The 15,369-nt window shown below is 52.0% G+C and overlaps 1 protein-coding gene across 1 annotated transcript; it reads right to left on the reverse strand.

Annotated features, from left to right (window-relative positions):
- Nucleotides 1–355: 355 nt before the first annotated feature.
- On the reverse strand, nucleotides 356–11,750 carry ZNF8 (zinc finger protein 8). The gene is made up of 4 exons (XM_082436494.1): nucleotides 11,463–11,750; nucleotides 6,911–7,037; nucleotides 6,521–6,616; nucleotides 356–2,030 (listed from the first exon to the last, which is right to left on the reverse strand). Exons 1-4 carry the CDS (start codon nucleotides 11,625–11,627, stop codon nucleotides 634–636), a joined length of 1,785 nt encoding a protein of 594 aa, XP_082292620.1. The 5' UTR covers nucleotides 11,628–11,750; the 3' UTR covers nucleotides 356–633.
- Between the last annotated feature and the right edge of the window lie 3,619 nt (nucleotides 11,751–15,369).

Consider the following 15,369-nt stretch of genomic DNA (forward strand, 5'->3'; position numbering starts at 1 on the left):
TGAAGTGCAGAACTGGCCCCCAGGGACCGTGTATGTATGTGTGAAACCACCTGTCTGTAATGTATGAATTGAGACCCTGGGTCGACTCCACGTACAAACCAATTAACTCCTGAAAGTTCAAATGTTATACATAAACCTTCCAGAAATGCACTGGCATTTTGTTTTGTTCAAACCTTTTCCAAGAGTTAGTCACCACTTTGGGAAATCACACCCACACAGGAATGCCTCTCGTAATGTTTCCATGGTCAACACTACACCCCGTGTACTGGACGGCAACAGGCAATGCCCCAGGTCTCCGGGCACAATGGCCACAAGGTCACAGGGAGAGATACCACCAACTTAGCACACGTTACCCTACTGTAAATTACTTTCGCTTTAATTATCCTTTACAAAATGGGGGCACGTATGGATTTTTCAACATTACACGTGAGTGGGTTACATTACCTGTGAATTCATTTCAGGGTACTGGGCTTGACAGATTGGAGAACCACTGATCTCAGGTGTTTGGGAAGCGTCACTTCCTTAGGAAATCAGAGGGCATTTCTACCCCAGTCCCCCTTCCATAAATACACCTTGTAGGACTTACCACATTTTTGTACCTGTGGTTCAAAAGTCATCCGCAGAGTTTCTCCCCTAGGTGGATTCTCTGAGGTCAAACAACACGGACGTGCCCACAGAAGGCTCTTCCACCCCAATAACGTGCACTGGGTTTTTCTCTTGCATGATTTCGTGGATGTCAAACAGGGCCAGTGCCCTGCCTGCGGGCTGCCCTGCCTTCGTCCCGGCCCCGGGGCTCTCGCCCGTGGGCCCGAGCTGGTGCCGCCCGAGGTGCGGGCTCCGGCCGCAGGGCTGCGGGCGCCGCCGGCCCCGGCCCCGGGGCTCCTCCCTGGTGTGCGTTATCTGGTGTCGGATGAGGTGCGAGCTCTGCGTGAAACACTTGCCACACTGGCCGCACCTGAAGGGCCTGTCGCTGCGGGGAGCCCCCTCCCCAGGGGTCAGGGGCTCCGGCCACGCCGGCGTGGGCTCGAAGGCCAGCCTCTGGCGGCAGTCGTAGGGGCCCTCGCCGGCGTGCTTGCGCTGGTGCTGCGCCAGGGACGAGCTGTGCCGGAAGCCCTTGCCGCAGCGGCTGCACTCGTAGGGTCTCTCGGCCGTGTGCGTCCTCAGATGCAGGAACAGGCACGTGGTACGCGAGAAGGCCTTGCCGCACACGCTGCAGGTGAACGGCTTCTCCCCGGTGTGCGTGCGCCGGTGGCGGCCCAGGGACGAGTTCTGGTTGAAGGCCCGCCCGCAGTCCTGGCACGCGTAGGGCTTCTCCCCGGTGTGGATCCTCCGGTGCACCGTGAGGTGCGTGCTGTGGCAGAACGACTTGCCGCAGTCCGCGCACTTGTAGGGCTTGTGGCCCGTGTGGATGCGCTCGTGCTGCACCAGCGAGGAGTTCTGGCTGAAGGCCTTGCCGCACTCCTTGCACGCGTACGGCCGCTCACCCGTGTGGATCCTCCGGTGCACCGTGAGGTGCGCGTTGTGGTTGAAGGACTTGCCGCAGTCCGCGCACTTGTAGGGTTTGTCCGGCACCTGGCTGCGCGCAGGCTCGGGTTCTGGTTCCAGAACCGCCTGACCAGAAGAGTTGCTGCGGTCACTGTTGTCATGCAGCTGTCCCCCCGAGGAGCCCATCCGCTCACCGACTGGACTCGGGTTCTGCTGCGAGCTTGTAAGCCCTGAGTCGGGAGCACACAAACACTCTGTCCTGGAAGTCTCTGCGAGGGGATTTGGGTTTGGACGCAGGACACAGTTTTCCCCAAGTCTGAGACTTTCGTGGCTTCCATCTTGAACCAGTGCTTCCTTGAGGCTGAATTCCAATTGCCTCAAATTACCCTGGTCCTTCTCGGGCCCCTGTACCCGGCCCTCACGTTCCCAGTCTTCCCCCGGTGTAGCGGGACATGGAGCCTCCCCCAGGAAGCCTTCCCGCCCCTTCTCCTCAGGAAGGCCCTGCTCCTGGGGCGGTGCTCGGCCCTCAGGTCCAGGCTCCCAGCCTGAAAGAAAACCCAAGAGCTGTGAGGGGCTGGTGGACACACCCTGGGCCTGTGACCTAACCTCTTGCCCCACCTCTCAATTCTGCTCTCACATTGACCCCAGTGCCCTGTCTGCAAACACAGCTTCACTCATTCATCCTTTCAACAAAAACTTCTTGAGCACCTGCCATGGGCCAGATCAGGAGATGGCCAACTATAGCCCCCAAGCGACCGATGCTTTTTATGTTTTTAAAGGGCTGTAGGAAAAAAATATGTGACAGAGATGGGCGGGATTCTGAAGCTGTCGGTGGCTGTTCAGGCAGTCATCCAGGTACTGCTATCAAGGGATTTTGCAGGTGACATGAAGTTTACACATCAGCTGACCTTAAACCTCAAAATAGGGGGATGATGCTGGATTAGCTGGCTGGGCCCAAAGCAATCCTCTCAAGCTTTAAAAGCAGAAGGAGGAAAAAAAAAAAAAAAAAAAAGCAGAAGGAGGTAGAAGGGAGAGGCTGGCTGGGCAGGGGGTATGAGCCAGGGAATGCGGGTGCCTCTCAAAGCTGAGAGAAGCTCTCGGCTGAGTCTGCAAGGAAACAGGAACTTCAGTCCTGTGACCGCATGGAACTGGATCCTGCCTGTGTCTAGATGCGGATTCTTCCTGTGCCTCCCAGTAAGTCAGCCCCCCCACCCCCAGCCCGCCGACGCCTTGCCTTTGGCCTCGTGGGCCCCAGAGCAGATAAACCAGTCAGGTCTGACAGAACTGCGAGATAATAAATGTATGTTGTCTTAAGCCGTGTTTGTGGCAATCTGTTTCAGCGGTGACAGAAAACAAACACGGCAACTGCAAGTTGCCCGCAAAGCCTAAAATATCTACCGTCTGGCCCTAGATGCTGGGGACAAGGCAGTGACCCTCCGGAGCTGGGGAGGCAGACACTGAACAAAGCGCAGAAGAAGCAGGCTTGGGTGCGGAACGAGTAGCTCAGTACAGAAAACCCAGGTGTGACAGGCCAGATCCCCAAGCGCAGGTGCCCTCTTGTCTGAGGACACCCTGGAGGAGAGGAACCTGGCCTGCGGATCCTCCAGAATCGCCCCTCACGCAGGCAAGGCGTGAAGTGGCGGTGGAACAACTTACCACACACTCACCCCTACAACAGCACACGCCTACTCTCTGGAAGGCAGAGTCTAGAGCCAGAGTTGGCAGGGCTGTGCCCCCTCTGGAGACTGCAGGAATGGGTTTCCTGGATGTTTCCGGCGTCTAGAGGCGCCCACGTTCCTTGGCCCTTGCCCTCGCCTCCAGAGCCAGCAGCAGAGCGCCTGCCAACCCCTCTCTGACGTCACCTGTCCTCTCCCCGCCTCTCTCACTAGAGGACTGCTGTGACTGCCATGGGCTGGGCCAATAATCCAACGGACGGGCGCTGGGCATCAGGACGTGGACATCCTTGGGGGCCAGGCTCCCTGCTCACCCCAGCCCTCTCCAACCTCCTCACCTGCTGGAATCCTGTCCACAGCACACTCTATGTGTTCATTCACTTAGGGTCCATCTCACCACACCAGAATGTCCACAGCCAGTTCCTAGAGCTGACAGGGAGCAGGTTCTCCAAAATACACGCTTCAGATGCGAGGCAGTGAGGGAGCATTGGCCGGGGGACAGGTGCCGCAGGAGCCGAGCCTGGCCAGGCAGCAGGCGCCTGTCTCGCTCACCTCCAGCCCCCAAACTGGACTCCATGCACAGTACCCAGAGGGTACTTAACAAAAACACCGGCCAGCCCACGAGAAAACTCTACAGGAATGTTTCCAGCAGCACTTTTCACAAGAGCCAAAAAGTGGCAACAACCCAAATATCCGTAAGTGTGGTCCATCCATATAATGGGATATGATTCAGCCATGGAAAGGAATGAAGTACTGACATACGCAACAACATGACTGAACCCTGAAAACAAGATGTTCACTGAAAGAAGCTAGACACATACAAACTATTAGGTATTAAAATAAGCTACAAGGATATATTGTATTGATACAACACAGGGAATTTAGCCAATATTTTATAATAACTGTAAGTGGGGTACAGCCTTTAAAAATTGTGAATCAGTATATTGTACACCTGTAGCTTATATAATATCATACATCAACTATATTTCAATAAAAAAATAAAAAATAAAACAAAACAAACACAAACAGAAAAAAAGAAAAAGCTGGACACCAAAGGCCACATATTGTAAGATTCCATTTAAATGGAATATCCAGAATATGTAAATCCATGGACAGAAAGTGGATTAGTGTTGCCGGGGGCTGGGAGGGATGAGGCGATAGAGTGACTGCCTTTGATATTGTCATTTAATGAGAAATATGTATTTGGTCTTCATCTCTGGTCCCCGGCACACAGCTCCTAAAAGCCTTGGGATTTCCTTAGTGAGAGGGGTCAGGAGTATCTTTTGTTAATTGTAATAAGTCCCCCTCAACTATATGACTTTATGCTAACGAGGTGACTCTTGGTGGGCCCCTGGACAGCTTCAGGATGGGGAGCTTCAGCCCCTCTCCCCTGACATCTGTCTGTTCATTTGTATCCTTTATATTATCATTTACAAAAAACAGTAAATGTAAGTAGTGTTTCCCTGAGGTCTGTGAGTTGTTACAGCACATTACTGAACCTGAGGGGGCCATGGGGAACTCCTGATTTACAGCCAGTCGGTCAGAAGTATGGGAGGCCCTGACTTGTGGCCAGTGTCTGAAGTGGGGGCAGCCTTATGGGACTGAGTCCTTAAGCCGTGGGGTCTGCACCAGCTCCACGGAGACAGTGTCAGAATTGGACTGAATCGCTGGGACACGCGGCTAGTGTCTGGAGGGGTGGAGAATTGGTTGTTGATGTGGAAACCCCACACGTTTGGTGCCAGGAGTGTTCTGTGGGTAAAAACCAACCATGGTACTGCTAATGGGCAACTTCTGGGCAGCGGAAATGTTCTGGAACTAGACGCTGCCGATGGAGGCACAACCTGTGAATACGCTCAAAACCACGGACTCGTACACCTTACATGGATGAACTTTATGGCATGCTTGGGACCTGGCAGCTGGAAGGGGGCTGGCCTGATGGGAGTTAGTTCAGGGCCTGGGGGTGAAGGCCAGCATTCGGGGCTGGAAGACGTCAGACAGGCTCTGTGGCCTCAGAGGAGACAGGGTACTTGTCAGTCCTGCCCCCGGGTGATGGGCCACACCCTATTGTGGAGATACCAGGGCTTCCCTACAGATGGTGTCAGAGGCTTTCAGGTGGGAGGCTGGGCTGCAGGTACAGCTGGTTACGTATCCCGTGGCCAGAGCCCACTTCTTTCAGAAAGCAGTCAGGGTACCAACGCACCAGCCCCAGGGAAGGGATGGATAAGCCAGTGATGACAATCTAGACTCCCTCCTTCCAGCTTCCCTAGCAGCTGGGGTGACCCCCTCCTGACCAAGGAGACCTCAATGGACAACATCTGGAATTCTGATAAAAGGGGACAAATGTGATTGACGCCATTCTTCCCAGCTCCTCCTGCCCCTGTCTGGAGCACAGATGTGACGGCCAAAGCTGCTGCAGCCACGCTGAGCCCCAAGGAAACGCCAAGAGAATCAGAACCATCAACCCTGGCATTCCTGGAATGTCAAGCCAGCACCAGCAATGGCCACCCCTGGGGTCCTGCTTCGTGAGAAAAATGCTGCTCTCTTGCTCTGAGGTGCTCTAGCCCAGTTGTCAGAAATTTACGGCTGAACACAATCCTGTTCCCGAGAGAACAGAAGGGTGTAGGGAAGAGGTTTACAGACTGTGGACGTGCAAGAATGAAACGGAGAGGATGAAGGGCAAGTTCACACATCAGAAATGATCCTGTGGTAAGGGCACGCTGGGAAGGTTGCTGAGAGAGGGAAGAAGTGGTGCGTTCTGACCCCTCGAGGAGAGGCGGGAGGTCTCTGAGCTCAGAGAAAGGGGAGCACGGGTGAGGAGGCCTCAGAGCACCGGGAGCCCTCCAGGCAGGGGACGGGAGGACAGGCCCAGACTGCCCGTGCAGGAAAGAGCTACAGGGCCGGCCCCAGGCTGCCATCCTAAGAGGGACAGCTTTCAAGGCTGGTCTTTGGCTGGGTCTGGGAACTTGGAGTTGGGGAGGGTTGCCACAGACCTAACCGGTCAGAGAGGCTCACTGTGCCCAAACGCTGCGACAACAATACGGTTTAGGGCGAACACCTGCTTCCTCCTGGGAGCCTGGAGTCTCGGTCTGTGCCAGGTGGGGGGTGCCCACGTGACCAGCCCCCAATACACCCCCTGGCACAGAGCCTATACTGAGCCTCCCCGGCAGCCAACACTTCTCCCCTGTTGCCACAACTCACTGCACGTCCAGGGAGGGGTTCTGAAGCTCCCTCTGGACTCGGCCCCACTGGCCTCTTCCCTTTGCTGACTTTCCTCTGTATCCTTTCTCGGGGACCCCGACACACCACCCCTTCCAAGCAGCACAACTGCTCCTGTTAGGGGTTCCCACTTGGCGGGTTCTCACCTGGACAGCAGCCCTGGGCAGTTCCTCTCTCTGCCACCCATAGCTCAGTCCCTCGCTCCAGCTGGGAGATGACTTCGGGTTTGGGAAGCTCAGGCCCTGGAAACAGAGAAAGACAAAGGAGGTGGGAGCCTGCTCCGGAGAAAAAGAACCAGCCCAGGCTCCAGCCCTAGACTCCTGACTGTCAGGACATGGGGGCGCCTCATAAGTTTTTGCAGTGGGACAGAAAAGGGCAGACACCCTCCCACCCGCATGTCCCACAGGAAATGAGAATTCAAGGTCTCTGATCCCTAGCCCAGGTCAAGTCCTCACACCAGAGGCCCTACGACCCATAACCCATGAAGAATAAGTCACCACAGGAATCTGATTGTCAGCTTGGGAAGTGGGCCTCACCCACAGAGAGCAGGTGCCCGAAGGTCTCCAGCATCACGTCACGGTACAGGGTCCTCTGGGCAGGGCCCAGCTGCCCCCACTCCTCCTGGGTGAAGTCCACAGCTACGTCCCGGAAAGTCACCGGCTCCTGAAACATCACACACACTCTCAATCAGCCGGACTGCCCTCATCAACGTGCCCGGGAAAAGGAGGAGGAGAGGGGAAGGTGAAGACAAGCAGGCCAGTGTCCAGAGAGGGCACACTCTGAGTGATGCAAGTCAGGTTTCACTGGGCACCTACTGGGCTGCCTCATGCGGGGGCGGGTTGTATGGCGAGGACATGAGAAAGTATCCAGGCAAGATCAAAGCCAACCACAGCTGACCTACAACTGATCTCAGACAGGTGCCGGTGCCGACAGAGACCAGTGTAAACTGCTGACTTGCAGATTTGTGGGCTGAAGAAATGGCTACTGTTCTAATCCACTAATTTTGGGACAGTCTGTTGTGCAGCAACAACTAACTGACACACTAAGAAATCCTCAGATTTAAAGCAAGGCTTATCATCCTCCCTGAAAAGAGGGATGTGCAGCTGAGGTCAGAAACTCGCTGGCCTTGAGAGACTGGGCAGGCTCACAAGTGACTAAAGTGGGCCCACGTAAGAGCTTACGAGGCTTTTAACCTATAAGAGGTGACACGGGAAGTGATGAGTAATATGTGTGACCTGTCTGAAGGGGTGGCTGGGACTCAGAATCAGTTGACTGTGGGGAAACACAGGCCCCATGTGGTCAGAATTCCCAATCTCTGGTGAGAAGCTGAAAATTCGGTCACATTTTATGAAGTGAAAACTTTAAATTTTGGTAAGTTTATGCAATATGTTTAAAATGTTTCCCACAAATGACACCCTTCTGTGGGCTGGCTGTGGCCACGATTAAAAGCTGGATCAAAGGCTTGGCTCTGCCATTTCCTCGAGAGGCAGAGAGCAGGTACCCACCTTTGCCTCCTTGTTTCCTTGTCTACAAAGAATCACTCCTTGGGAGCTGTGATAGGGATTAAGTGGCTGTAAAACACTTCTTACAGGACAACTGGATAGCCACATGCAAAAGAATAAAGTTGGTCCCCTACCTCACACCATATATAAAATTGAACTCAAAATGGATCAAAGACATAAATGTAAGAGCTAAAACTATTAAATTCTTAGAAGAAGGGAGTTCCCTGGTGGTCCAGTGGGTAAGACTCTGCGCTTCTAATGCAGGGGGCCCAGGTTCAATCCCTGGTCCAGGAACTAGATCCTGCATGCATGCCGCAACTAAGAAGTCCACATGCCGCAACTAAAGATCCCGCACGCTGCAACAAAGATCCCACGTGCTGCAGCTAACACCCGGTGCAGCCAAAATAAATAAATAAATATTTTTTTTTTAAATTCTTAGAGGAAAACATAGTGCTAAATCTTTATAACCTTGTATTTGGCAAAGGATTCTTAGATATAACAGCAAAAGCACCAGCAATAAAATAAAAAAATAAGTAAAATGGACTTCATCAAAATTAAAAACTTTTGTGCTCCAAAGGACATTATGAAGAAAGTGAAAAGACACCCATATGATGGGAGATAACTGCAAATCATATATCTGATAAGTGACTTGTACCCACAAGATATAAAGAACTCTTAAAACTCAATAATAAAGACAATCCAATTGAAATGGGCATAGGATCTATACAGGTATTTCTTCAAGAAGATATAAAAGAATATACAAATAGCTAATAAACACATGAAAAGATGCTCAACATCATTCACCACCAGGGAAATGCAAGTCAAAATCACATACCAAATACTTCAATTTTAAAATTGTATTTTCTTTTAAGGAAAACACAGTCAGATTTTAAAATATTAAAGATATTAAAGAAATATAGTACAGGTGGCATATGGCTCTGACAAAAATTGTGCAGCAAATATGCAGAACCGTTTGGTTGGGAACGGAGGTCTCCGCTCCTGTCCTCATATCCTCACCTCCCACTCAGAAGGTCCTCCAATCCTGACAACATGCTCCCTATGCCTCCTGCCCCCACCCACACCACCTAATCTGCATGGGGTACCAGTGACAGCCCAGCCACCAGGTCTTCAGACCCCCACAAACCTCCTCCTCCTCTGCACTGTTGGGTCCTGGAGGAATGGGCTTTGTCAGACCCCTTCCTCCCCCCTCACCCAGTGCCTTAGTTAGCTCTCAGTGTCTCTCCTACCCCCACCCCCCAGATGCCTGAATGTTTTTTCTCAAACCCATGCCATTCCTGCTTAAAACACTTGAATGGCTCCTTTCCATCTTTGGATACAGGATGACCCCTTTTAGCCTGGCTACGGTTGGTTGAAAAACGGCCCCCAAAGGTATGTGGGTCCTAGTTCTTGGAACATGTGAACATTACCATAAATGGAAAAAGGGACTTTGTGGACGTGATTAAGGATTTTAAAAATAGGGAGATTATCCTGGATTATCCAGGAGGTCCCTAAATTCAATCACAAATGTTCTTCTGAAGGGAAGGCAGAGGGAGATTTAACTACAGAAGGCAGAAGACAACGTGACCACTAAAGCAAATGCTATGCTGCTGGCTTTGAAGATGGACAAAGGGCTACGAGCCAAAAAATGCAAGGTCTACAGCTCTAACAGCTGGAAAGGGCAAGGAAACAGATTCTACCCTAGAGCCTTGACAGGAAGGGCAGATCTGCCCACATGTGGATCACAGCCCAGTGAAGGTGATTTCAGACTTCTAACCTCCAAAACTCTAAGAACAAATGTGTATATTTTAAGCCACCACATTTGTCGTAATGTTATGGCAGCCAGAGGACGCTAATACACTGGACCTCAAAGCCCTCCACTTCTGGTCCTCGCCTCCTGTGGTGGCTGGCCTCCAAGATGGCCCCCAAGGATCCCCAGCCCTTTGTAGCCCCCTCCTATACGAGCAAGTTTGACTTATGTAACCAATAGGATATAGTAGAGTGTGAATTCTGACCCCAGGTCATAAGACACCGTGGCTGCCACACAGCTCCCTCCTGGATCGCTCACTTTGTGGGAAGCTAGGTGCCATGTTGCGAGGCCACCCAGGCAGCTCCGCAGAGAGGCCCACGTGAGAAGAACAGAGGGCTCCTGCCTGTCATGTGACGGAGCCACCCTGGAGGTGGATCCTCCAGACCCAGTCAAGTCTCAGGTGACAGCAGTCCAGGCTGACACCTTGACTGCCATGAGCCCAAGCCAAAACCACCAGCTAAGTCATTCCAGGATTCCTATCATCAGAAACTGAGATAATATTTTGTTGTTTTAGGCCACTACCTTTTTCATTATTTGTTACACAGCAACCGATAATGAACACACTTTCTCTTAAGCCTCTCACTGCTGACAAAGACTCTCTCCTTGACCAAACTTTAGTCTGGCTCCTCACAACCCTCTTCCCAACTAAGCTTTGACTTCTGGGCTTCTGTGTCCGTTTCTGCATCACTCAGTTTTACCAAAAATCCACTGATTTAGCCAGAATCCCACCCTCCATATCTGATCACTCTTGATATCTTTTCAAAGTCCTCATCCCCCACAATCCTCCAGATAACATCCCCTCATTTGGGTGCTTCAGCAATAATCCTGTTTTAGGTCAGTTTAGCAAGAATTACCCCCGCACCCCCCCGCCACTATAAATACCCACTTTTCCCTGTTGTATTCGGAATAGAGCCCACTTCTATACAGAAGTCTCTTTCCCCCTATTGCAACAGTTCCCAAATAAAATCTGTTTTTTACTGCTTTAACTACTGTCCAGCTCTGGTATTCTTTGACACTGCTCACTCCCTGCCATCCACAGCAAAAGCAAACTAAAGCGTCGTTGCATTTCCTGCCAATCTGCAACAACATGTCTCTGAACACATGCACACCTAGGATTGTCAAGAGTCTCACTCTGCATACCAAATGCGAAATAAATGCAAACCCCCGCAGACAACAACAAAAAGACAGAAAGTCTGTAATTTCAAAGACCCGGAGCTTCAGGAATTATGAATTTCTTTTGGTTCCTGCTACGTGGAGTCAGCACTACATGGAGAACAGAGGCCACTTTGTCTAGAAAGGCTGGAGCTTTGAATCAGGCGCCTTCCCAGACGGCCCTGCAAGCAGACTAGCCTGTACTGCAGTCCCCCACAGCCCCGCAGGGGTCAGAGCCGGTGGTCGCTCCCGCCCCATTAACGCGGTGTGTGGTCACCTGTCCTCACCCCAGAGGCTGAACCCGGCCGCGGGCCAGGGGGTTCGGGGAGCGGGGCTCTGGGTGGGTGTCGGTTGACTCCGCATGTTGAAGCATCTCTACTCCAGTTACTATTATCCATCCTCACGGTGGTCGGCCTTCGGGGCGGGGCCAGCCCGGTCCTCGGGAATGACCCCAAGTTCTAGTCCGGGACGGAAAGGCGGGAGGACTTGCGGAGCATGCGCACTCGGGGACTGGAAGGCCTGGGTTCGATTCCCGACGCCACCCCTCACCAGCTGGGCTAGTCGGGGCGCCCGACCTGGGCTTCAGTCTCCCCGTATGACCAGGGGATAACGCCCGACCCTGCGCACCGTGCGCTGCGAAGGGTAAAGGGTCAATATCTGAGGGAGATGCCCGGCCTGGGGCCCGCTGCCGTCGTTGTTATTGTTACTATTATTGTTCCGCCGTACCTGGAGCCGTTCCGCCGGCGGCCCCGTAGCCATCTCCAGTGCCGCCGCTTCCTCCTCGGGGTCCATCCTGGGCCGACAGGTCGAGGACAGGCGCCCGATGTGAACCTGAACCAGAGAGCCGCTCCCGCTACCGGGACCGCGGGACTCGCCGCCCGCCGGACAATGGCGGCCGCGCCGGCGACGCTGCAACTACAGCTCCCAGAAGGCTGTGCAGCGCGCTGCAGCCCCGGCCAATGAAAGCCTTCGTTCATCGAGCCTTCGACCAATGGGGGCTTCCTCTCGCTTGCCCTTCGGCCAATGGGGCCCCTCAGGCCGCCGCGCTGTGGGCCTAGGCGGGCGGGGGTCCAGCGCCAGTCGCTATGGTGTTGCGGACCCCGGTGGTGGGGGAATCGTTCTCCCAGACCAAATGCCAGTCCGCGCCCTGCGGCCCCGCTTCCAAATGCCAGTCTGCACCCTGTGGCCTGGCATCGGAAAGCCAGTCTGCAACCTGGAATGCCACGGCCCGGGTTGAAATCTGGGCCTGCTCTTCCCAGCTGGAAAGGCGCAGGAGGAGGCCTGGGGCTTTCCTTGTTTGTCTGTGGATCGTATACTGCCGTTGTGCTTAAAATATTTCTATGCTTTACAATTACATGAACGTTTAAAGATTTTGTTAATAGAATAGGTTTAGGGGGCTAGTGGCCCAGAGGGGGCACAGGCGGGTTCTGAGAGCTGATCACGTTCTGTTTCTCGATTTGGGGTATTCCCTTTGCGAAGGGTCATATCTGTGGTTCTGTTAGAGTCCATTAAAAAGTTTATTAGAAAAGAAGAAAGGAAAAGCAGATGTTCACCAGGATGCAGTCGAACCAGAACAAATATTTATTTGATCATGTACTGTGTGCTAGGAACCAGGCACAGCAAGGCAGAGAACAGAGATACTCGTCCGCCCCCACGGGGCTGTTGGTATAGTGGGGAGAGACAGACAGTAAACCACAAACATGACAAAGGGGTGAACGACCGTGGTCACGGCGGGGATGGGGCAGCCGGCTTCCAAGGGGCGCGCGGTTCCCGCACTCACTCCCATCCCTGTCAGCCCTTTGCTGCTCCTGCATCTCTCCGCTTCAGTCCAACCACCGCTCTGCAATATGCTGGGCATCTCGCCTGCAACCCCAACCAGGACCCAACCCCACCAGGTCTGCGGTACCAGGAGGAGCATGTGTTCACTCACCACTCGCCGTGGCTGTGGGAACCACGGATCAGGCAGCCTCCAGGAGACCGAATCTGGCTTCTACTGGGAGCCCAACAAAATTTCCTGGTGGTATTCCTTTCTCCGTGGTCAGAGAAGGTCCCAGGAGGGACCCAGGAGGTCCCAGGAGGATCTATTGCCTTCCCCTTAGCAGCAGCCCCCCAGAGGGTGGAGAAGGTGGTGTGGGGTGTTGAGTCTATTATCTTCTCCTTGGGAACAGCTCTTGTATTTATTTATTTTTTTTTAAGTAAAGTTTTTTAAATATATAAATTTATTTATTTTATTTTTGGCTGTGTTGGGTCTTCGTTGCTGCGCGCCGGCTTTCTCCAGTAGCGGCGACTGGGGGCTACTCTTTGTTGTGGTGCACGGGCTTCCTACGGTGGCTTCTCTTGTTGAGGAGCACGGGCTCTAAGTGCGCGGGTTTCAGTAGTTGTGGCACACAGGCTCAGTAGTTGTGGCGCACGGGCTTAGTTGCTCCATGGCATGTGGAATCTTCCCAAACCAGGGCTTGAACCCATGTCCCCTGCATTGGCAGGTGGATTCTTAACCACTGCGCCACCAGGGAAGCCCCGTATCCTTTATTTTTTTTTTTTTTTTTTTTTTTTTTTTTTTTTTTTAACATCTTTATTGAAGTATAATTGCCTTACAATGGTGTGTTAGCTTCTGCTTTATACTTTATTTTTATTCTTAATTTTTTGGCTGTGCCACATGGCATGTGGGATCTCAGTTCCCCTACCAGGGATTGAACCCGTGCCCCCTGCAGTTGAAGCGTGGAGTCTTAACCACTGGACCACCGGGGAAGTCCTACAACTGTGTATCTTTTTTAAAAACATTTATTTATTTATTTAGGCTGCACTGGGTCTTAGTTGAGGCACATGGGATCTTCATTGCAGTATGTGGGATCTTTAGTTGCAGCATACAGGATATTTTTTTTTCCATTTGTGGCATGCAGACTTCTTAGTTGTGGCACATGGAGTCTTAGTTGCAGCATGCATGTGGGATCTAGTTCCCCGACCAGGGATCGAACCTGGTCCCCCTGCATTGGGAGCACAGAGTCTTACCCACTGGACCACCAGGAAAGTCGCAACAACTGTGTATCCTTAATACACCACTGCCGCAAATCTCAGCCGTGAGTACAGTTAGATGCTGAGCCCCATGAATTCTAGAAAAATCTCTAGATGTGGGAGTGGTCTTGTGGGCCACCAATAGATTCACTACTGGTTGTATCAAAAATACATTATGATTATTTTGGTATCTGTGTTTTAAAAAGCGGGGTGGGGGGGTGGGCAGGGAGAATGGATTTCTGTTAAAAGGAGCCCCTGGGTCACATGTAACACAGGTGTGGTATCTGTTTAGGGTCTTCTAAAAATTAAGCCACAAATGTTAAGTGAAACCAACAAAGAGGAAATAGATATATGGATATACAATTTTGAGATTACTCTTTACAACATGTTAAGATGGGTCCAGTAAGCTGTAATTCTAACACTTCCTTTCAGGTGGGTCTTATGCACGTTTTGATTTGGAACCACTGGGTATGAGAATCATTTGGGCGGAAAGGTCTCAGGTTCCTATTTCAAATGAGCCCACTTCTTGGGTCCTTAAGAGCCTCCGGTTTCCGATTTATGAAAGGGTAGAACCCCTCTCAGAGCAGGGCCTGAAGCACTCACTGTGTACACAGCAACTTCCGTCTTCCATTCCCCCCCGCCCCCTACATGCATCCTTCTTGTGTGATTCCCACAGGGTGTGGTCTCCAGGAACCCATAACCCCTATGGTCCTGTGTGGCGTCCCCATCTTGGGAAGAAGGGACTTGAGGGCACTGCGGCATCACACGCATCTTCCGTACTGAGTCCCTAAATAGTGCCTTCACCGAACGAGGCTACTTTTAAGACTTGCTGAATGGAAATGTCTCTCAGGTGTTTGGTCAACAAGAATAGTCAAACAACACTCACTTTGCTAGATCCATTGCGCAAGTCCTTCCTCCCAGGCCCCAGCATCTTCTGAAATCTACACAAGGTTGGTCTCAGCAGCAGGACCAACTGCCTAAACAGGCAGCAAAGTCCCCTCTGTTCTGTCCAGGCCACTGTAGGAAGGCATTCCCTGTCTCAAACTCCGAGTCTCATATGAATCATGCGGGCCGTTACTTATAGGGTCTTATGGAAAGTAAATACCAGGTAACTGCCAGAGTGACCTTGGGGGAGTACATTCAGTATTTGGTGGTTATACAAATTCACACACCTGTCTTGTCCACCCAGGTGTCCCAGGATACCAGCACCTCTCTGGGACCCACTGACTTCCTGGTGATAAGGCTTCTGGAAAATCAAGTCTTAGAGCCTTAAAAGGACTCCAAGGAATTCTAAGAAGCCAAGGAGCCTTCCTGCTCTACTGGAATCAACTCTGATTGGCAAAAACAGAAGAGCCTGACATCTTTTCTTTAAGCTCTTGTTTCTTTAATCTTCAATTTACAGTGACACTGAGTCAAAAGGAAACATGTACATAACCCTCAAATCAACTGCAGGGTGTCTTCATGCACTGTAGTTTTGCTCACCTATAGGTACACATTTGAAATAATTTGTTACCCAAATAAG

Source organism: Balaenoptera physalus (genome assembly GCF_965194825.1).
Source record: "Balaenoptera physalus genome assembly, chromosome: 19".
Lineage (NCBI taxonomy): Eukaryota > Metazoa > Chordata > Mammalia > Artiodactyla > Balaenopteridae > Balaenoptera > Balaenoptera physalus.